Source organism: Zonotrichia leucophrys, chromosome 1A (genome assembly GCF_028769735.1).
Source record: "Zonotrichia leucophrys gambelii isolate GWCS_2022_RI chromosome 1A, RI_Zleu_2.0, whole genome shotgun sequence".
NCBI classification, from domain to species: domain Eukaryota; kingdom Metazoa; phylum Chordata; class Aves; order Passeriformes; family Passerellidae; genus Zonotrichia; species Zonotrichia leucophrys.
Genome location: NC_088170.1, coordinates 2,302,842 through 2,326,825, shown reverse-complemented (window position 1 = coordinate 2,326,825; position 23,984 = coordinate 2,302,842). Strand labels below are relative to the sequence as shown.

Sequence of the window (23,984 nt, the reverse complement as noted above, 5' to 3'; positions counted from 1 at the left end):
TCATGTTTAATATTAAAGAAACTTGTCAATATAACATCCTTTTTGTAAAAAAAATTATATTTGAGTAACAAATATGCCATTAATTGCATAATTAACAAATCTGCCATTAGTCTGTAGTCCTGTGGAAGGCCAACAATACTTCAGTTCTGAAAAGAAAACGAAAAAATTGTGTTTTGTGGGCCAGATCTACACTGATAGCTCTGGTAGGCAAGAAGTTGTCCTCATAGCTCTTCACACACATAATCAACCCTGGCGTTTTCTAAAATTCTCTGGTTCTCCTCAGAGTGCTGTGTTTCCTGAGTTCCCTGCTCCTGTGAGGAACATGATTCTTTACAAACCAGCCCAGGAATTTTTTATCTTGCTTGGGCAGCAGGAGGTTTAAGACTAAGGTAAGGAAAGGTACCAGTACTAACATATGGGGTTTTTTTTAAGATTTTAAGTACTTTTTTTTCTGTAAACTATTTTTTCAGGTAAGAAAATGGCAGTGGGGACTAAAGAGGAATAGCTCAATCAGAACACAATTTTTACAAATTTAAAGGGAACATTGTATGGGTAATTTTTTCCTGTAAAGGTACAATGGTAAAAAATTTTGTTCAAAACAAATAAAAAGGTCAATTTCACATACTCATATCCTAAAAAGTAACTTGATCTCTTGTATATATTGGACTATTATTCTCACTCGATAATTAGTCATAAATTTGAAATTAGCTCCATGTGACATCAACTGAATTTTTTAAATATACAAAAATATTCGGTATTTATGAATTGTTTCTAAATAATCAGAGAATAATAGAATCACAGAATGGCTTGAGTTGGAAGGGATCTTAAAGATCATCTCATTCCAACCCCCTGCCGTGGCCAGAAACACTTTGTAGGTTGCTCAGAGCCCCATCCAACTGGCCTTGGACACTTCCAAGGAGGAGGAGTCCACAACTTCTCTGGAAACCTGTGCCAGTGCCTCACCACCCTCACACTAAAGAATTTATTCCTAATACTCAATTAAACTTACTTTCTTTCAGTTTAAAACCACCTACTCTTGTCTCTATCTGTCCTACTGGAAGGTTCTGTAAGGTCCTCCCTGGGGCCTTTTCTTCTCCAGGCTGAACAGCTCCCATCCTCTCAACCTTTCCTCACAGCACAGGTGCTCCACACTTCTGATCATCTTCATGACCCTGCTCTGGACTCACTCCAAAATATCAACATCTATCTTGTGTTGGGAACCCCAGAGCTGAATGCAACTTTCCAGTTGGGATCTCCTGAGAGCAGAGCGGGAGGGTAAAATCACCTCCCTCAATACTGTTTTTGATAGCAAATGTGGGCTATTTTCCCCTTTTTCAATCAGTGGGAACTTCCCCAGCCTGCCATGACTTCCCAAGTATATGGATAGCAGCTTAGCCCAGTTCCCTCAGGACCTGTGGCTGTATCTCATCAGGTCCCATGGACTTGTGTGTGAAAAATTGATTTGTAAAGGGCTCTCAAAACCTGACTGAAAGCTCACACAGCCTTGTACATGTGTGTGCAAACTCTGAGATAAGGTGTGCTGACTTAGGAAGGCCATGGAATAGAGATGACATTGTTGAGAGACAGATTGAACTAGAAAAAAGTTTCAAAAGAGGGTCTGTCAAAAAGACCAAATATTTTGGAGAATTAGAACTGTGAAAGATGCATTGCAGCAAGGCCATGTAGGATAAAAAAAGAGATAATTTGGGTTAGAAGTATTAGCAGCATTGTGTGGCAAAAGCTAATAGGCTGAAAAACATTTATAAGGTATTGTAACCAAGAAATAGAGTGGCTTCTGATGGAATGGTGTTGTTTTACATCTCTTATGTCTCAACCTTCTACAAGACTGATAATGGAAAAAAAATCTTTTAAAACACCTTTTAGTTACCCCATCTCTATAGAGCTGGGATTTTCCAACACTCGTGCATTTCAAAGCTCCTTAGATTTTCTCAAACTCAGTCTTCCCCTACAGAAAAATAGCAGTAGGGCCTTGTCCAGGACATCCCTTTCATAACAGCCCCACTGGCTTCACAAAATCATTGAGAATGTGCCAGTCTAGAAATCAGGTCCCTGGGCTCTTGGAAAGCCCGAAATGCTACTTTATTGAAGCAGGGGACAATCCCCCAGAATAATTGCTTCTGCAGAACATCACTAATAGAACCAAACATGAGCAAACAGCGATGCAGATTCCAGCTTGGTTCCATCTTTGGATAGCAGCGGAATGTTACGATAACCTGGAAATATAATGACACCTTATTAGTGTATTAACCACAAGCACAGATATTAGAATGGAGTGGTTTTATGGTCATCTATGCAGACAAGGCAAAATTAATGATTCTGTAAATAGCTCTTTAAAATAAAGTGAAATTATACAGGGCCTAAACACCATTGGTGCTATTTCTTCTCATATATATATAGTATTTCAATTCTGGTATTTTTAGTGACAGAGTGAAAAATTCTAATGTTTTTCAGGATGTGGTATTTTTTCAAATGGAAGACTTTTAGCCCAGTGATATTTAAACATGGGCAAAGGTTACAATGTAATACCCAAGGTTAGGTGCTGCATGCATTGTTCTGATAGCAAATGAAATCAGCATGTGAAACAGCAGTGATGGCACCTACAGAACAGTGCTGCAGCAGCTGTGCACTCTCCAGCTGAGGCAGAAAAAAATGAAATGTAACAACTCTGCAATGACATCTTACAAAGTTGTTTTCATATGAGTAATTCACTTTATTAGAGATAAGTCATGCCATCAGAAACAACGTGTTCATCTGGTTGGTTGAAGCATTTGGAGAAGCTGTAGTTCTCAATTTCGAACACAATTCACTTAACTGCTTAGAAAACAAAACAATCTCTTCTTCAAAGCCTCAGCCTGTATGGCTTGATATGACTAAATGTCCATTATTTCATAATAATAAACAATATCACTTTTGATTAAAAAATATTCTGTATTCTGTCTATGTATATATAACTCCAGGTATTTCAGTAATTCTCTGTTTTGTATCAGTACCTCTGTTTTCAAAACTGCATATTTCAAAGCCCCTCCTTAGGTGTGTCTGGTTGCCTGTGGAGTCTTTGGAGCCCGCACTAACCTGGGTTTGGAATTTCTTGCTTCTTTTATACAAAATCCTAAAATTGTTTAGGTTTGAGAAGGCCTCTGAGATCATCAAGTCCAGCCTTTGGCTGATCACCACCTTGTGAACCAGAGTGTGGCACTAAGTTCCACATCCAGTTGTTCCTTGAACACCTTCAGGGATGGTGATTTTGCCTCCTCTCTGAGCAGCCCTTTCTAGTGCTGGACAACCTTTCCAGTGACAAAATCCTCCCTCGTGTCCAACTGAACCTTCCCTGGCACAATTTGCCCTTGTTCTGTCATATTACACATAAGCTCCTCTGGTATTTAAGGTTCAGGTTCTGGGCAGCAGATATTAATGCTGGTCTCAGACACTTTTCTTTTGAGTTTTTTTAGCATGCACACAATATGTGGAAGGCTTGGTTGATTTCCTATCCAAAGATACACTTCAAGGACTAAGAATAATTTCTGAAGACTTGTGGTCTAGCTTCTACCTACAGAATATTCTACGAAGTGTCCTGAGAGAAGTAAAACTTTCTTTTTAACTGAAATTGCTCCATTCTGCATTAAATAATTAACTCCTCATGGATGATAATGGAGGTAATAATTGAGTTCCTGTCCTGTATTAGCATTCTCCATGGCAGATTCATTGGCCCAGGGACTGTAACAGAGCACTCCCCTTCTATTTGCCTTTAACCACCCAGGTTGAGAATTTCTCTCAATTTCAGCCCCTCTGAGTATAGCTACATAGTCACTACATGGAAAATCAAATTCTGCTACAGCTGGGTAGCAAACATTCCTCCCCAGTGGAGTCTACAAGTAGCTGGGAGTCTGGTGCTGGGGAAAGGAAGGCAGTGTGGATATAGATTTGAATCCTTTCAAAAGAAAATGCAGAGGAGGGAGGAAATGGCACGACTTTTTCTCACTGCCTGACAAAGAAAATAAAAAGATGTAAGCACTTATCAGCTTTTGGAAGGAACTTGCCCTCAGGGACGCCTCAGGGATACAAATCCTAGGGAGTGAGGGGCAGTCCTGTAGCACAGATTAAAGCAATTTGAGTGCTGAGGACTGAGACTGAAATCCTAGCTCATCCTTCAGCATTTTAGGCAGTTCTTCCCTTGTCTTCTTTATGTGACTCCCTCTGCAAGAATTATTTTGCCATTTCTCTGTTTAGAGAGCCTTGGTACCTAAAGCAAAACCATCGTTCCAGAACCTGGTTTCAGAGATCTCAATGGTAAGCGTTGCAATAAATTTTGAAATTATTTATCATTTCACTTCTTAGAAGCATTTTATTAATGGCTTCTGGACATCCTGATGGCAAATTACTTTTTTTTTTAATGTTGTGTTAAGGGGCAATTTGTTTGGCATCAATTATAGTTTTTGTACCTAAACTTATTCCCTAGCATTTTGAATTACTCCACTGGAAATATTTCCTCAAAAATCTACTGTTCTTACTTTTCCAAAATATGAATACCTAATTTGTGAGCAAAATTAATCTTACAGAGACATTAAGCCACACTAAAAAAGCCATCTAAAAAAGCCTCAATTAATAATTTTACAAGCACTTGTAAGCAGCAGTGCCTGATATTTGAATTTGTCTGAGACATTGTGAGTTGGTGAGTTGAATTTTCTTTCAGTATCCAGAAGTATACAAATAAAAGGAAAGTAAAAGGTTATCAGTGTAAAAATTTATGTTGTAGAAAAACAACTGAGCTCTGAGAGTAATGTCTTTGTTCTTGTATAACTCCTCAACCTCAACTAAGAATCACAAGCAGCTTTATGACTTCCAAACATGAGGGGAAAAAAGCCATTTAAAATCCTGTTAAGCTTAATAAAATAGCTCAGTGCCTGTTGCCAGCTCCAATGTTTTGCCTTCGCATCTTTATTCTCTAATAAAAGCTGTTTGTTTTGTCAGAAATAGCTTTGGAAAGCCAGTGTAGTAAACAGCCATTTTACATAAGCCTTTCTCCTTGGCCTATTGACTTCTGTGTCTGCTCTTTATGTGCAGCCTATTCATTACAAAGGTTCCAGGAACTCCACTGGCTTAACAAAAGAAACTCCAGCAAGAAAAATGCCATCTTTGGTCTAATTTATAACCATTGTTCTCCACTCTGAAAAGTTGCAGATAGGTTACCTGAGGGAGTTCTGGTGGCTTGTTTTGTTTTAATTTGATATTGGATTTTTAACTTATCTGAGTAAGAATTGCACAAAACTGCTGCCTTCATAGCAGTTCTGACTAGTCTCACTTCTTGCAATGAATTAAAATACCACCTGGGCAGTTTCCATCTAGAATGGAATACTGCAGTGGGAATAATCTCCTGTCATTAATACTGCTTTGGTTTCAACATCGTGGATTTGCATTCAGAGAATACAATTAGTTAAAAAAACAGAGAGTGCCACGTTTTCATTTAGTTACACAATCTCCCTCTAGAAAACAGGCATGATGCTGTACTCTTTCAATGCTACAGTAAAAATAAAAGCTTGGAATGTTGCAGATTTTTTAAGCTGTTACAGATGGCTCACATAAAAGTACTACCTGTATTCAGGCTCATCACAGGTAAAGTGTACTGGCCAAGGAAGTCCTTGTTGACCAGAGACACCTCATCCTCCACACAGAAGCGTATCATTGCCAGCTCTGGAACTTGGATGTTGAAAGAGAAGGTTTCATTCCATCTAGGGCACAAAGCTAAGGAAAAGAGAAAAGAAACAGGATTCAAATGTGATTTCTTTTTTTTTTTTTCTACTCAGTAACTGAATTATTGTACCTGCTATCACTAGTCTGAACTGGTAAAGAGTCATTCTTTTTCCTTAGATATCTGTGCCCATTTAAATAAATAACCAGACTCCCACTGACTCTAGAGGTGCAAAAGCCTAAGACAGTTGGTGTCATCCCTTAAAAGTGAGCAAAATGGGCCAAGGATAGCCAAGTTAAGAACTTCTGCTCAACCTAAATTTTCTGATAGCCATACCAGTTTCATGCTTTTGCCAAAGTTTCTCCTTTCACAGTGAGTAAATAAATTCAGGTAGTAAAACACTCACTTGACTAGAAAGACAAAAAAAGAATGTGGAACAGAATGGGTTACTTTGTCTTTAGCAATGTTCCTAGAGAGAAAAGAAATTCAGGGGCTGATTTAAAACAGCAGCCATCTAAAAAAAAAAAAGAAAAAGAAAAAGGAAGCATAGAAAATGTTCAGAGATACAGAAAAAGGCAGATCACAGGGAAGTTGTAGTCTGAGACATCAAGAAGATCTATATTATAAAGATAAGGGAGTGTTCAAAGACAGCAACAAAGAGTACACACTTCACCTGTCAAGCAATTAAGGGATTACTCCTACTAAAAACTTCAAATGAGACAAGTGATGAAGTTACAGCAATTGCTTAAGAAAAAAAGTCTAAATTTACCAATTTGTCTGTTGGTTTAGGCTGGGATAGGATTAATTTTCTTCATATCAACCCCTATGGTGCTGCATTTTGGATTTTTAACCCAAACAGTGCTGATTACACAAGAGTTTGAGCTGTTGCTGAGCTGGGCTCACGCAGTGTTGAGATTTCTGTCTTTCTCCCTGTGCAAAGCAGCCTCAGGACAGCTGAGCCCAGCTGAGCAAAGGGATGTTCCTTAGCAAGGGTGGCGTGCCCGCAGCTGGGGAAAGCAGGGAGGGAGGCACTCAACTCTCTTCCCAAGTAACACAAAGCTCCATAATGAAGCCTTGTTTCCCTGGGAATGGCTTTACCCCTGCCTGCCCATGGGAAGTGGTGAATGAATTCCTTATTTTGATTTGCTTGTGTGTAAAGCAGCTTTTACTTTACCTATTAAACTGTCTTCCCAACCCATGGGTTTTCTCATTTTGGCCCTTCCAGCCCTCTTCCCATCCAGCTGGGGGAGAGCAGGCAATCAGCTCTGTGGGGCAGAGCTGCTGTCCAGGATGATCCCACAGCAGTGAGCAAAAAACATCCCAGCTAGGAGTTTATGCTTCCTTAGCCTACCAGTCTAGAAAAATGGCACACAGCATGAACTTCTGCTACAGATTTTGTGCCAGGAGATCCTAGTCTAGAGATAAATAATTACATTTTCTATAACAATTCCTTGGTGATTTCTTATAAAATGTTGTTGTGCTTTGTTCACAGCCAAGAGAATCAGACTGCTGCTCACCATTGCTTTTTATAACACTAGATCTCTTCTTGGCTTGATCCTCTGGCACACCATAGATTTCTATCTGCACCGTGGGGTCAGCTTTGTTGGTCTTTGACATGGCACTGGGTGGTAACTGATGGCCACTGATCAGCTGGAAAATTAAAGTTATATTGAAATAACTGTAAGAATGAACTATTCACAGCCATATGGTAGCCATAATAGAGAAACCATTCATAAGAAATTATTTCAAGTATATACCAGCCATAAACTGATGTATTAAAGACATATTAAATACAGTGGAATCAATTATATGGATTTCATCTAACTTAATTTGTTGATAAATTTTTAGAAATATTGTGGTATATATTTATATAATATATATTAAGATATATTCATATGTATATATAGAAACATTTATATATTTAGGAACATTTTTAATTAGAACAGATTGCTCCAAGCCCAGTCCAAACTGACCTTGAATGGTTATAGGGATGGGACACATACAACCTCTCTGGGCTGCCTGTGCCAGTGTTTCACCACCCTCTTTATAAATAAAAAATATATAGATAATTAAATATATAAATATATATGTGAATAATAAATATATAATATATATGTCACTAACTATATATATGTATATATATGTGTGTATATATATATATATATAACACTGATACCATATTTTTAAACAATATTTTTCAGGGGTTTTTACTCAATAGCTGCACATAAAAATTCTATTTTGTTACCATGCAAAATAATAACATTGGAGGAATCAGTCTACAGTGATTTTTACATTTTCTACTATCAAGATCATGAATTCCAGTCTGTGGGGAGTGGATCAGCATCAAGACCCACGGTGACATCTGCACTGTGCTACAGGGTGTGTAGCAGACTCCCTCACCTGTGCCTCATGTCTCACACAGTAACACAAAAACTCCTCATTTAGTGAGCTTCCTGATGTTTTTCTCCTTAATTTAGTTAGCTACCTGGAAATTTTGTCTCAGACTGCCCTGTAATCTGGCACCCAGCCCAAGAAAGGACTTCTGAAAGTCACAACTTTGTCTGCTTTCTATCTATATTTCAGGACACCTAGGAAAGAGTAAACATCTGTGCAGTAATCAGCTTTTTAGAAATCAGTGTATGAAATGTCTTGGGAGAGATATACAAGCCTGCAAACACAGCTGCAAGATATGACCCCTGATCCTGGTCTCAGGACTAAGCATCATAAGAGTTTCTCATTCCCCTGTCAGCCGCCCAAACAATCAAAACCCACAAATTCCAGCTTTTGCTTGGGTATTTTCTGTAACGCCTTGCTCAAAGAGAAGTTTTAGTCTGAAATATTGAAGAGCAGCGCCTTGGCAAACACTGATGTCCTTTCTTCCTAGGGAATAGCTACAGCCTTCACCAGGAAGCTTTGCAATCCCTGATGGGCTGCCCACTGGGAACCTGGGAGATTCCTTGCCATGTCCTGAGTGCTCTTGCCAAGGCCTGCATGAGCCATTGCTAGAGCCAAAGTTTCCCCTGGGGTGGGAAAAGAGTGAGTTCTTTTGAGCACACTAGGACCCAAATACATAAATCCAATCCATGTTTGAGATCCAAGGTGCTGCAGAGACATAAAAATTGTTAGGCTGAGAAGACTCTTTATGAAGCACCTTGAATATCTCTATTTGTGCTTCAAAAGCTCCATGCCTCTTAATGGGAATTGTGGCACATCAGGTTGAGGATAATGAATTCAGTAAAATCAGGCCCTATGTGACTTTTCTGTACTTTATTCATTCATTCTGAGAGATTTGCCCCCTAGATGTTTTATATCTTTGCTTTCAGTTAAGTAATTTCTCCATTCATCCAGTTAGTAACTTTTCCAGCAGAAGCTGCTTTTCCTTTGACTCCTGCTCCCAATTCCTTTTGTCTTCAACCACCATTTCCTGGTTTTTGCTGCTGAGAATGAATGGGGTCCTCTGTGCCCTTCAGTGCCTCAGCCAGTGGGATGCCACTGCTCCTCTACCAGCCTGTAGTCTCCGCCTAAAGTCCTCAGTCTAAAACACTGCCTTTCTCTTCTCCAGCTCCTCCCAAGCTCAGACACTTCCTTTGCACTGACAATGATTTTTTTTTGTCTCCTGCATTACAATTCAGGGTTTCTCCTCATCCTAATTCCAGCTTCATCCAAATTAGGGCTAAAATAAGTGATGTATTTGCCTGGCTGCCTGAAATCATCCAGCAATGTCTTTTCACAATTGGTATGCTCACTGTCAGAACACTAAAATGTTCTTGATTAGGTGCGTGCATTATGTAAGTATTTTATAATTGTCACTAACTATTGCTTTATCTCCACTATTTATTAGTCTGAAAGAAACAAAATAGCAATTACACACTAATTATATGCTAATTAAATAGCATTTATGCCAGTGGTATTCAGTGTATTCAGAAATATTACTTTTTCATTGGGAAAAGAGGGTTTTCTAATTAGTGAACAATTATAACAAATCTACTGTATCTCAAAAAAAGGGGGCTTTTCTAACCATTTATTTGTAAATTACATGTATTTCTAGTATTTTTGGAACGTAAATCACATTATAATTTGGGAGAAGTAGAAATAATTCAAAGACTTATTAATTCATCCCTCCTTTCACACTTATTTATACCATTTTAGGATTATAAATAATCTTTAATATATGCATAGGAAGATAATGAGACTTATAAGAAGCCTAAAGCTTCCTATTTTATCTTTAAAATTTCCATTTCTCAATTAGCATTATAACAGTACACTTGGTATTATTGATATTGAAAGAAATAACACCCAAAGTGCACATTTGATTTCTGTGTTTTCAGCTCAGTTTCCACAAGCACAATTAACTGGTCCATTTGTCAGCTCCATTATTCATATTTCTTTATACAGCATCCTGAAAAATCATGTATTTTTACAGACTCTTAGAGGCTCTGAACTCTTACATATTTTTAGCAAACATAAGTGAGCTACAGATTGGAAAGAAGCAGTTGATACTATATGAAAGTTTTACCTTTCTTGTTGAAAATATTAATTCCCAACAAACAGGAATGAGAATAAAATGGGAAAAAAAATAGATAACAATTGTATCTGAACTAGATAACATTTGTTTTCCCATTTTTATGGAACCAAGCAACACTTCAGTAACCTTACCCTTATTGACAGAGACATTGGTTTGCTGTGTGTTCCCACATTTCGGGGTGTGAATGTGGTATTGCGATCCCTCAGGAATGCAGGTTTCAGCACATAGCCACAACCACCATTGTCCAGGAATTTTCCATCTTGCAATTCCATGTATGGGCCTGGTGTTTGGAAGTTTAGGGCCACTGGAAAATTAGAACAATATTGATTTTAGTGAATTAGGTTTGATAACATTTTATTAAAAAAATACTTTAAAAGAAAGCAAATGAGTTTAAGGTATCTATATCTCTCAATTCATATGTAAGATCCTGCTATTTCCCTTAAATTAAGTGATACTCAATTGCTGGAATCTGAAATGTAAGGAATTCTTAGAACTTTGGGCCTGTAAGCCAAAGCTTAGAATTAAACACAGGATTCAATTTGAGACCTTGGAAAAAGTTTCCAGATTTAAGTTCTAGAAGCGAGAATGTGATTTATAGTTTAAAGCAGAAACATATCAAATTAAGAAGAAGAAAGTTTAGAGTTTTAGAGTTTAAGATATAGAAAAAATAAAAGTAGTAACAGAGGTAAACAAGGAGTTTAGAATGCAGTACTGTAAGTTTATATGTCATAACATGATTGGCTAAGAAAGCTTACAGCTTACACTGTAACATGAGTCCATAAGATGAAATATTTAAGGATTAGGTCAAAAACATAAATATCTTTATTAACAGTGTTTATTAATCAATAAATCCTTAAAAGGTCTTATAACTAGGAGTCTTGTAACCTTCTAAACCTTAAAGATGTGAGCTGAACTCACCCTTCCTATTTATGTAGACGATAAGAACAATAAATCACATCAAAACAACTCAGAAATCCCATCTCTAACTCATTCAAAATCCCTTCAAAAATCCCCATACTCATACACCCATAATTATTTGTGCACAAAAGCAGCGCACTTTTTAGAACTGTACCCCATTTTAAAAATTACCCTATAGATATTTTTACATTGCTATATCTGTTTTCCCTTTTCTTTCTAAATTAGACCTAGAAGAATATGAAATGTTTTCTCCCTAACAACTATATTCACATCCTAGTTTCTCTAGAGCAGCAAGACTCTGCACTCCAAAGCTGCTAACAAAGTTCTGGTGCAGAAGTCAAAACCACAGGATTGTATCCAGCCTTAGTTATGGTGCAGAATTCATCTAAAAAATATCTCACCCAGAAGATTTAGAAGCTTTAGTTTACTGTTAGAACACCCAGTGAAAATGCAATATAAGTTTATAGAACTAGAAGCAATTTAAAAAGTGTTCTTAAATTTATGTGAGCACACATTCTCGTGGAGTTTAATCCTCCAGTACTGGTGATTATTGCAAGAATACGCCTGACAGATTTTCCTTTCCTTGGCAGTTGAAAACATTTTTGGTATGCTGCAGCACCAATAATAAACTATCACATTTCTCATCAACAGGATATTGTAATTCATGAGATAAAGCCAACATTGAAATAGACCTGTTTAATGAAATTTCCCCCTATTCCAGTACATTGGAGCTTCCTGTCACGTTCAAAATAGAAAATGCAGAAGTCAAATCAGCAGTGAATGAATGATGGCATTATGAACCTGTGACATGTGTTAAACAGACAGTGATAAGAAGTCATTTACTTAAACTGGTGGTTTGGTAGGAATGAAAAAAGAAGACTTTAAGCAGTTCAAGTGAGTCCTGGTAATAATTCATGAAGAGGACATTATTACCTGTTTTTATGAGATAATATGAATGTATTGAATGAACATTTGACATAATGCAAAAATCCTATCGCAGGTGGAAAACACACAGAATTGTTTTCATGCAAAAATTATTTGTTCCTTCACTGCTTTGATGATCCTTCTAAAATGTTCTGTAGCAAACAAGACAAATAGGAATGAAGCAGCTGGTACAATGGACCTGATATTTGCACTACACATGTTTTTTGGTAGGGTTACTTCTGAAGGGCTCGGGCCTGGCTCCATAGTCTCAAAACCAATTAATGGGTGGAATATATGAAGTGCTCCCAGAGTGCATCATCTATTTAATCTGACAGGAATCCCATCTGTGCTAGCTAAGATTGCTCTGCATCATGAACCAATATGGAAACCCTGTCTAGAAAAATCCCAAACAAACAAAAAAAATGTGAAACAGCAAAACACAACATGCAGTCCCGCTTGGAACTAAGTGTTAATGTAGATGCAGACATGATTTTATATTAATATACACAGGAAATCTGTTTTAACTTTAACAACAGAATTCAAACTTCACAGTGTTCATATTGCCCTTTGCACACCATTGCCTTTTTTAAACAGGGTAAGTATTTTCTTGGTATGGTTTTGGCAGTAGTTCACAATTTGCTTTTCATGATCAGCACATCATCCAGAAACAGCCCCAGATTTGGTGCTCTATGATGCTTGTCATATTTTAATACATTGAATCAAGCTGTGCAGAGGATGCTACAAGAGCTGCAACCCTGAGGCCCCTGGAAGTCTGAACCACAGATAACCCAGGACCTCTCAGTCCTCAGGTGATTCCTGGGCCACACTTTCAGAATATGTGGGCTTAAAAGTGCAACTGAAATTAGGCACATTGAACAGTCAGCTTCAAATAGCAGCTTCCACATGATGAACCAAATTACATGATTGCACATAATGAGACTACTGCTAAATTTACCAAGCTTTATAGGCAACTAAGCAGGAAAATCTGATGTAACAACAGCAACAAGCAAATGAGAATACTTTATATTTTATCATATTAGGAAAATTACTTTTGCAACACAAGTGAAGGGCAATGTTATTATGGGTTCATATCTTCAAACATCAACACTGTGTTTTCACTTAATTTAATTTGACCTTAGAACAAGTAAAAAAACATATGGAACAGTAGTTTTCATTTACCTGCTGGTTTCTTTGTGTTGCAAGTTTTAAGGTGATTAAGCAAATGTGAGATTTTGTGTCATATTCTCTGAGATGGAAACCTCTACTAAAACTGTTCACAGGGTTCATAGCTGCTTGGGGCCTCCCAGGGCACTGCTTTATGGTGCATTGATGCACAGTTTTTCTTTTTAATCAGGTGCAGTTATAGCCCTAACACTTCTTGAAAAATGGCAAGGATCATAAACCAAAAGCTGTGCCTAGCAGCATGGGCTGAGGAGCAACTTTCTGCAAACAACCCTGAATTTCTACCCAGTGTTTCATTTTAGCTTTGCTGAATTCAAGAGCAGAACTGTCAATAACATCCTTTGTACTGTTTTTTTATGAAACATTATAAATTTAATGCATGTATGAAGAGAGATTTAAACTGACAGTTTCTTTTGGAAATAAGCCTAAATGAGCTTGCAGTGAAACCATCTGAGCAGTACATAATCTTGATGTATGGTTTTCATGGGGAAGTAAAGGCATCTTTAACACTGTGTACATTAAACTTTTTCCTTAGTCCTTTCATTAAGCACCAAAAGCCTTTAATATTGACTCCAAATCAAAGCAGAACAGCAAAACCTGGGCTTGGGGAACGACCTGAGCAAAGGAATTCCTCAGTGTGATTCCTGCACCTGAAATGGATTCAAGTATTCCTAGAACCACGAGGCTGAGTCCCCCTCAGATCAGAGTATTCCATACTCAAATCACCTTGCAAAGCACCAAAACTGCCGTGGCTGTCCCAGGAAGCCCCAAGAGTAAATAACTTCATATAGCAAATAACTTATATAGTAAATAACTTATATAACTTCATATAGCAAATGGAAGGTAGGAAATAGCCCAGCTCCAAAAAAAGATGAGCCATTCCATAATACACACAGCAGTACTATTTTTGACCCCAAATCTCTGTATCACAAGCAGTTAACTGAAGTCAGTCCTATAACCAAGTGCAGAACTAAAGACATTCTAAATATTCATATACAGCACCTTCCATAAGCACCACAATTCAAGACATAATTGATTTATAATCTAAAAGCAAAAGCTTTTTAAAACCAAATGAGCACTGTGAATATGATTTTAGGGCAGTTGAGAAAAACTGCACATCCTTTGTCTGTTATCCTGCCTCTTATTAATAGTCCTAGTGGAACTTTTAAAATGTATATTTTTTTCTTTTGTTCTTTGCTTCCTGGTTCTATTACCTATATTACAACCATAAGGTTTAATGTATTTTCCCATTCAAATGGGAAGATTTTAAAATGGATAAGGACACATTTATCACCATTTTTTCTTAAAATGAGTTACTTAATTGCATTTTATGCCATTTAAAAATGCATCTCAAAGTGTATGAATTTTATGCCATTTCAAAAAATACCGTATGCAAAAAGCACTCAGTGCTTCCTATCTCCATGATTCACCTCACTCATTTGAATCTAAAGAGATTTAATAGATCACAATTTAATCAGCCTTGTTGCCTTCCTCTCAGCTCTTTCCAATTGTCTGTGTTCTTAATGTGGGCCACTCACAATGAATGCAACAAAAAAATCTATGCCTTAGATATTCAAAATCTGAACTGAATTGCACACAGCCTGGGAAATCCTATTGAAAACAGGCCTGTATCCCAAAGCTCTGGAGTGCTGCCATTGGCCATGAGATGATCAATGTGCTTGGATTTGAGGACACTGCTTTCATTCCACATCAGCACTCCAGGCTGGGCATGGGCTGTCTAGGCTTTCTTCTCACAAGCAGGTCACAGCTGCACCCAATCCATCACTGCCCAAATTTACAGAAATATCTCAGGAGTCCAAGAAAGATGGAACAAGACTATTTGACTGTTTACAAGGGCATGACAGGACAAGGGGGAAGGGCTTCGAGGTGCAAGAGAGTAAACCTGTGAATAGGTGAGACCTCACACAAACTTTATGAACAAGGACTTTGGTCTACCTGACCAAATATAAAGAAAAAACTCATTTTTTCCTACCAGAAAAAAAAAATTATACAATGATTGCTTCCCTTACAACACAAAGTTTCTATGGACAGTATAAATTTTGGCATACAAAGTCTCACCTCTCTTCCAGGCAAAAAAAAAAAAAAAAATCAGTCAAACTGTTATTTTTTCCCTCCTCTAACAGACTCCAAATTTTATTAAGCTTCATGATAATTCCTGGCTTTATTTTTCACCTACACATTTTGAAATGGTTGTTTTTATTCTACAGAAAATTGATTTATGAATGACTTACAATGTGAGGGAGGAAGAGGGACTGCTCTTCTGAGAACTGAATAAATGCAGAACTGTGACATAATATGCTTATAATGTTTTTTTAATTGTCTTTGGGCCAATTTAATACTGTGGCTCCAAAGATACTGTCAAAAGAAATGTGAAGAATTCAGTCATACACTTCATAATTGCTGACATTGTTCCTACTTAATTACAAGTGGTTCTACTGGAAAAAAAAGATGTCAGGTGATTGAGTCATCCATTGTCCCAGTATATCTGCAAAGGGTTTAAGTAGGGATCCTCTCTTGTGAGGTTCTCATGGGAAAAGTACCTAAAGCATTTCTGATAAATTATCAGGACTAAAAATCTAATTTGATTTGTGCTATTTAATTAATGTATCAGTCTGAAATTTAGTGTAAGGCTGAGCATCTTTTGGCTGTTATTTACACCTGAAAATTTTCCAAAATTTTAAAAATTTATTTAATTTGTGATTCTTGGCAGAACAGTGAATATTATCAACTTCCCTTTCCTGTTTTAGTCTGAATCACTGACAGATTTTAGAATAAGTTCTGCAAGGACTTCAGAAACAATTGCGTTCCTGCAATTTTTCCCCCCCATCTTCTTTTAAAATTTATTAGACTCCACATAAATTATTTACTACTCTATTGGTTGGCTGCAGTGAAGACAGCTGGAAAAGCTGATAAAATGGAATTTCAATGTTTCTTTGCTTTTATGTGAAATCCCAGTATCTATTCCACACACCAAAAACTGCCTAAAAAAAAAACAGGCTACAGAGTAGCCCAAGAGCTTTTTCATAAACCTGGCAGCAGTCACATTTCTGCAGAAGAAACATGAAACCTTCATCCAAAACAGCTCCTAGCCTTTGGAACCATTCCAAAGGAAAGCTGAGTGCATTTGTGGAGCTTCATATGTAGAATCATATTGTCCCACCTATCTTGTAGATGTCTACACTCAAATTAGCTGCACCACTTCACTCCTAGTGGGGATCAAATCAATGAACTTCAAGGGACAACATTAAAAAAATATTCCTCTAGTTTTTACTTCCCAGGGAGGCATTTTTGGGCTATTAAAGCCAATAGAAGGCAGTAATAATATAGTTATTGACACAGCACCCAAGCAGGGTCAGATTTGAGCCATTTTGATTTTCACAGGTGTGGCATACCAAAATTAGTTGGTTTCTTTTCCCTTGGTTGCTTCAGAGATTGAAATCAGAAGTGGTTAGAGAGGTCTTTATCCCTCCTCTTTTCATATTTTGTCATATTATTGCACACAAGACTGAGCCACAAAACAGATGTGAAAAAATTTGCCAAGCTGCATTTCAGTGTCACAGGCCAAGACAAAACCTACAGTACGAAAAAACCCATTATCCAAGCACAATTTTCACAGCAGCATATAAATTTCATGCACACTCCAAAAAGCACATATAGGATCTTCTGAAACAAAATTCTGTACCTGCCACACCATGGCTTTCTCCTGTAACTTATGACATGTTTTGGTCATGCCTGTAGAGTGCTTTGATACATTCATAACATTTCCTACTGCATGGAAATGCCATATTCAATATGATATTTAAATCTTTTTTTTATTTTCACTGAGGCTCTCTTTTGTTTCAGATTTTTTGTTGTTTTTCTCAATTGATATAAAACAACTGCCATCAGTTTATTTAAATAACTGCCCTGAATTTTCTTTCGCTGCATAAATCTTTCCATTTCATTTTATTTACTAAAGAAAAAGGAGACATGGATACACCAAACCAGTTCTTTCCAGTGCCTCACTGCAGTTGTATGCAGAAGGCATACTAATTTTCACAGACTATGAAAAGTGGGGTTGGTTTTTTTTTTCACAAAAAACCTCCTGTTCTTATGAGTCTCCATTTTCAGAGAAGAGACAGGGAGTGCACAGCGATATCCAAAAGCTATTTTGTGGAAACTCTGTACTTTTCAGTGAGCTTTTTAACTTGCCTTCCTCTGGAAATTAGGTTTACACAATTACATGTCCCATCCTCAGCCCCAACAAATCTTGAGCCTGTTGGACCATTTCATCCTGCTTTAGCTGAGTGCCAGCCTGCTCCAAGTTAATGTGTTCCAAGCAATTTAGAGAAAATTGCTGGCAAGGTACAGGAGAGAGACTGTTTTGGGTCCATCACTAAAGGGAAGTGAAGGAATAACTCAATTCTCATAATTACAGGATGCAGAGGCCTGGCAGGCAGTATTATATGTTAGGTTTGAACAAAACCTAATACACTTTCTTTGCCCAGCCAGAAGAAGTTATGGATGTTAAAGGAACTTGAAGGCAAACTTGCAGGTGTGGGGAGGAGAAGGGAGGTAAGAAGGGGAATAGGTGGCATAGGGGAAACCTGAGAGTCCTTTGAAGAGTTTTAGGGAAGTGGCAGAAGGGATCTGGAAGGATTACTTCTGTGCATGGGGTGTAAAATACAAAGGCAGGGTGTGTAAAGTACACACAAAAAGTATGTGAATTATAGAAACATGGGACCGACATAAGAAATCAAAACTCTGTGTTAAATCAGTGGAAGGACATCAGCAGAATGTTCACTGATACACTCACTCTGGGAGTTGCATCGTGGAGAGCAGCTGTAGTTCTGCCAAACACTTATCTGAAGCAGATTACGGAATTAAGAATAGATCTAACATTGCTTGGAAATTATATATGTGGAGAATTGGTTTTAATCCGCCTATTCCCATGTGAAAAATGGAGGGGTTTTTAAGTAAAGATGCAAATGAAGTGACCAAGAGAGCAGATCTAACCACTTCCTGCATATTTTTCATTCTTCCAGGAAGGGGCCCAAACCCTCTATGCACCAAAAGTCGTATGTTTTGCATACTAATGTTTAGAATGACTTCTCATTAAAGTATACTCTGAGTAAACAATCAGTATAGTAATTTTGAAAGACTTCAGCCTTGTCTGTGATCTAACAAATGGATATTCTTTCAAAGATAAGTGTGGAGATTTACAGGCCAGAAAGAAAACTAGTCAATTGCAGCATGATAAGACTGAGAGATTGATTCCATTTTAAATTAAGGATCTCTGGCTAGTTGTTTCTCTAAGCATGGAACAAACTTACTAGTTTTTAATGGCAGTATGGAGTGTAGATAGCAATGACAGCATACAGAGAGTGCAGCACCCCAGTCATTAATCCAGAAATTACACTAAGTGTGCATGAACCACAAGGACAGAACATAATCAAACCAATTGCACACAGTGTGGTAATGAGAAGATACTTGGATAGCCCAGCCCAAGTCCAAATCTCTACTGCAAATAAGCATTTATAAGGACACAGAAACAAGTAAAATTTATACTAATTAGTAACTTTTGTAGTCCTTGTGTAGTTATGTAAAACTCTACTCCAATATAAACAGTCAGGATGGAGAAGGTAACTTGTCACAGGGGATATATGGGGAACTGAGAAATTAAAGAAGTGGAAAAGGTAGCCTGGAACAAGGGTGACATAAGCTCCAGGGCCCTGCAGGCAGAGTGGAGGCTGTGCCTGTCCTTGGATGAGTGTGTATTTTAACATGACAAGGTGAATCCAAACCTTTCACCTCCAAACCAGGAGCCTGCAGCAAAGTGCCCTGCTCACCCACAGCCTCCCTCAGGTGCCCTTGGCCAAGACTCAAAGACAGAATATATTTGTGAGTACAAAACAAAAAAAACCAAAGCTCAACTATTCTGCTCTCCTTTACCTAGGGCTGAAGAAGATGTAGCAGGCAGACATAGAAAAATATTCTGTAATGAGAATCTTTCAAACTGAAGAACAAACAGATGAAGGTAAAATTATCTCTAAGGCCATAAAACATTAAAATAATGCCACTGGTGGGAAATATGCAACCTATATAACACCAAAATACTACAGAAAGCAAGAAACTCTTGTATTTGTAAAGCCTAGAATGCAATAATCTCTGCAAGGATACATACCCATTTGACACCCTATATTCCAGAACTCTTGAGGATTATAATTTGAAGATTTCATTCTTGATCCCTTGGGGTAAATTCTTGTAATAAATCTTGTAGTATGTGCAATAAACTGGCTAGCTGATAAACAGAAGGATAAAATCTTGGTAAGAAAACCTTTGCTATTAAAGAGGTCCTATTTGAATAGATAATAAAAATGCATTCATTTTTATTATTTATTCAAATAAATAATAATTTTTTCCAGCAATTTTTTACACAATATTATATCAATGTATTCTATTTCAACATTAATACATGGACCACTCTGAACTATGCCTAAAATCTTATTTTGAAACCTTAATATCTTCCATGTATTTGAATCTGACAGTATTTCTGTATAAAGTGCAGACTTCTGTAAGAAGTTCATGAACCAAAAATCATTCCTTCACTGGAATATTCTGTTTCTTCATCTTTTTACAGGGTAATTATATGATTTCTACACTAAAGCCCACTGTGTTCTCATGGGAAACTAAGACACAACAGGGAACTGCACAAAAGTTTCCTCATTCTATAGTAGCTCAAAATGAAAGAGAAAATCATCTCTAGATGATCTTGGCTTGTTTGCTGTTAGGAGATTTAAATAAAATTACTAAATAATATTGAGACCAGGGAAGAACATACTTTTAAAAGCCACTTGAATTATTCTTATATAAGCCTCAGAAGTTGTTAACTTTTCATGAACATTGTTTTTTCTTCTGCTGGCTGTGTTCCCTCCTTTCTCATATGCAGGCATAGACTACACAGATGTGGGAAGCTCCAGATGCCTTCTATCTACATGATTCCTTGTTAGTTATTCAACAAAAATCTACATTTCCAGGCTCATCTCTCTGATATGTTCCATTCTCCTCTCATAATTTTTTGTTTGTTTAGGGGTTTTGTGTGGTTGATTTAGGTAGGGTTTGTTGTTTGGGGGTGGTTTTTATGAGGAGGGGTGGGGTTATATAGCTACTTTTATATTCCCTAGAGTACTGGAGGAACAGAGAGGACTCTCTGTGGATGGCTGGAAAATCCTACTTTTTGATGCATCATTCACCTCACCAGGCACTGAAGCGCCTCCACAAAGTGGGTGGGTGGCAGCAGGGCTGGCCCCGAGTGAATGGGCATGTGGCAGGGGTCATTGTCATTGTCATTGCCATTGCCATTGCCATTGTCACAGCCAGTGATCTCTGCTCTCCACACCCCCAGGGCCCCGGGCAGGCAGCTGGAGCTGGAGCAGCAGAGGCTGCACTGTGCTGCCTCCACCAAACGGAGATGCTCCAAGCCAGAATGGGTTTGGAATAGCCCAGCTTGGCTGAGATGAAGGGTGTGCTCCAGTGGAGCAAACTGCCTGCTCTGGGCTTTATCCAGCCCTTTCATGAGGGCTCTTATCTGCAGCTCTCACCAAAGCCAGGGCACTGCCAAGCCAACTCCACTTTCTCAGCCCAGATTTTGGGAAGTGGGGAGGGGGAGGAGTGAAATTTATTCCACACTTTTTCAAGTACTGGCTGAACTCTTAAATTATTTGATGCACAAAACAATTAATCAAAAGGCCGAAATTCATTTTGTAGACTGTGTTAATATTTGTTCTTATAAAAATACAAGGAATTAAAACAAAGTTGAATATCAATTTTCCCCACAAAACCAACAGAAATTTTAAAAAATGCTGTTCAAAGGACATTTTGAAAACAGTATTATACAAAGAACCAAATAAAATCAGACAGCAGGTGTTTCATAAAATTTTAACCCTTCCAATGCCTAAGCAGTGAACCATAGCAACAAGTAACTTTAAACTAATTAACTCAAAAGAAATTACCTGAAACTCTTGCAAGTTTTCGTGCTCGAGACTCTCCAATGGAATTATTTTCCCAGCACTTCTGAAACTGCATGGAATGTTCAAAGCCCACAAACTTCTGAGATTTTGTATAAACCACAAGGTCTGACAATGCAAGGGCAATCTTTGTCTTCTGCACCTAATAATCATCAGATGAATAATGGAATAAAAAAGTCACAATAATGCATATTTCATTATTATTACTATTAATAATTCACAGAAACAATAATTTTGGATGCATAAAGCATGAGAAAAGATGCCACAGTTAATGAATTTAATAAATATGACCTTTAATAGTGAGATTTGATCTAGTGAGAGAAAATTGAGGTTATTTTGTTCATGTTCATCATAGTAATCCTAGGGTGAGTGGAGAGATGCTTCCTAGCAGAATATTCTGCATAGCTTTACAGTTTTCCTGCTTCTAAGATGTTTGCAATAACATCATTTTTCTTGGCTTTTAACATTACTCAAAAATATACCTCCAACTCTTTATTTGTAAATATATGAAGTACTAGAAAGGACCAACAGCATAAACTCATCTATAAAATGTAGAATAACAGGAAAATATTACACCGTGCCAAGCAAATTAGTCAAAGGCATATTATTCCTCTAAGCATTGCTCTGAAGTCAGGAAAACTCTTTTCTTCTTGATTAAGGTCGAAAACTCTCTCACCAATATCTTAATTTAGTCTTGCTCCATTACCAAAACAAGCAGAAATGACTGACATTTTACCAGGGTCTTCTCTCTTACAGTGAGGCACTACATGACCACTTCATTTTCCACAGCACAACTTGTGAGCTAATTGGGGGCAGCAGCCAGCAGAGAGCTGCTGATGCTAATCATGTTTACATTCCATTAAAGCTTCTGAAGGCAAAGTCTCATCTGACAAAATAACAGAGTTTGCCTCCTCATGGCTCTTAAACTATGCAAAGTTCAAGAGCATTAATTATTCTGAGGCTGTGTCCCACGAGGAGCAATAGGAGTCTGCTGCCATGGAAATCCTGAAAAATGCAACTTTCTGGAGGCAGGCAAAGCCAGCAGCATCACTGGGGCATCTTCTGCAGATTCAAATGCTCTCCCACCCTCCCTCCCAAAAGTGGGATAGCATGGCAAATACTCCAACAGAGTGGAACCCTGGAAACCACTTTCTCTTCTGCCTGTGAAACATGAGCAGATACTTTTTGTTGCTGCTGTTTAAGAGTATTCCACAATACATTGTATTGTATTCCACAATACATTCTCATCTGTAAAAAGGTCCTACCAATGAACTTGAAAACTTTTGCCTAAAAATTTGACATTTCCTGTTCAAAGAAGACTTCATCCTTCCCCAGCATTTTTCCTTGCTCTTTCTCCATGTCAGATGGAATGAGAAAGAAGCGAAACTTTCACCATCAAATTATACAAAAAGAAAGAGACACTGTTTCTCAGCAAGAACACTGCGCTCTGAGGAACATTGCCAGTTTAGCCACATTTAGGTAATCAGAGCATGATGTGCAAGAGAGACTGGACATTTCAGGTGCTGCTTGACATCTTAAAAAAGTTGAACAAAGCAGTTTCAACTCTAAGAAAGCAACGGATTTTCAATGGTAGAGAATTATACTTGGTTAAAAAAAATAAGTTCAATTTGACTTTCAGATGGGAGATTACACCCAATTTTTACACTTCTTTCAGAAATAGTGCTCAATGTTAAGTCTCTACATGATAAATGTTAAAATGCCTCTTCAATTCCAGGTGCTGAAAAATGTTTCAGCACAACCAGGAATGTGCACCAAGTTTAATGTAAAAAATCACAGAACAGAAGAAAATAGGGGAGTCTATCTGTCTTAAAAATAGACTGGTAGACTTGGGGAAGAAATAGTTAACTCTGCCTGTTGTCATCAGGAAGTGCTATAAATGTTCTCTATACACAGGGGGCCATGGTGCCAACAAAACACTTGGGTATCTTCATCTTAAATCTACTGTGGTACTGTGCACCTGGGACAAGCACAGAAAGAGGAAAATGGGGTTGAAGTTCAAGATGGGACCACAGGGAGGTTGGATACTAAAATGTGGTCCAGTCTGACTTTTCTTATAAAAATAGGAAAACTCTGAAAGCTTCAGCTAAAAAATGTAATTTCCAAATGCACTGATCTTAGCAATTTTAAAGTTTCCCTTTTAAATTTAGTCTCTATTTTAAGATAATATAGTCCTTCTTAAAAAAAAAAAAAATCTATGTGTTCTCTATATTCAATTGAAGCAAAAGCTACCTTGCTTTTTTTTTGAGGTGGAGGCGAAGATCTACGATCTCCTTTTCTTTTGGAAGGAGTCCTGGGTCCTCCAGGAGACAGGACTTCTGCGTCATCATCATCAGAGGGAACGTCAGAGTCAGACACTTCCTCTGCCTCACCACCATACTCCTCCTCGATCCTGAGCATGCTTTGCTCAAGTGTTCCAACTTTCTTATTTTTTATCAGAACTTTGAATTTTAATGCCTGTTGAAAAGAGGTTTAACAATAATAACTAGAATTATGTAGGTTTTTCATCTCTTGGTATTATTTAACTCGTCTTCAAAGTTGTTTATTAAGTATAATGAAGTGAGCTTATAAAATGAGGCAAAATAGATATGAGTGAGGCAGAAGCCAAAGCCAAATAAACCAAACAGAATCTGGGGACCAAAGTACACAACAGAATGTGGCTATCTAACCCCATGACAGCAAA

At 37.7% G+C, this 23,984-nt stretch overlaps 1 protein-coding gene across 1 annotated transcript in view; it reads right to left on the bottom strand.

Annotated features, from left to right (window-relative positions):
- Positions 1-2,037: 2,037 nt before the first annotated feature.
- PLCZ1 (phospholipase C zeta 1) overlaps positions 2,038-23,984 on the bottom strand; it is a 44,885-nt gene continuing 22,938 nt past the window's right edge. The window contains exons 8-14 of the mRNA XM_064729866.1: positions 23,534-23,758; positions 21,269-21,425; positions 19,441-19,557; positions 10,364-10,536; positions 7,225-7,357; positions 5,611-5,760; positions 2,038-2,234 (exon numbers count right to left, since the gene is read on the bottom strand). Coding sequence (XP_064585936.1) covers positions 2,152-2,234; positions 5,611-5,760; positions 7,225-7,357; positions 10,364-10,536; positions 19,441-19,557; positions 21,269-21,425; positions 23,534-23,758 — 1,038 coding nt within the window. The 3' untranslated portion in view covers positions 2,038-2,151. The remainder of the gene's footprint in view (positions 2,235-5,610; positions 5,761-7,224; positions 7,358-10,363; positions 10,537-19,440; positions 19,558-21,268; positions 21,426-23,533; positions 23,759-23,984) is intronic.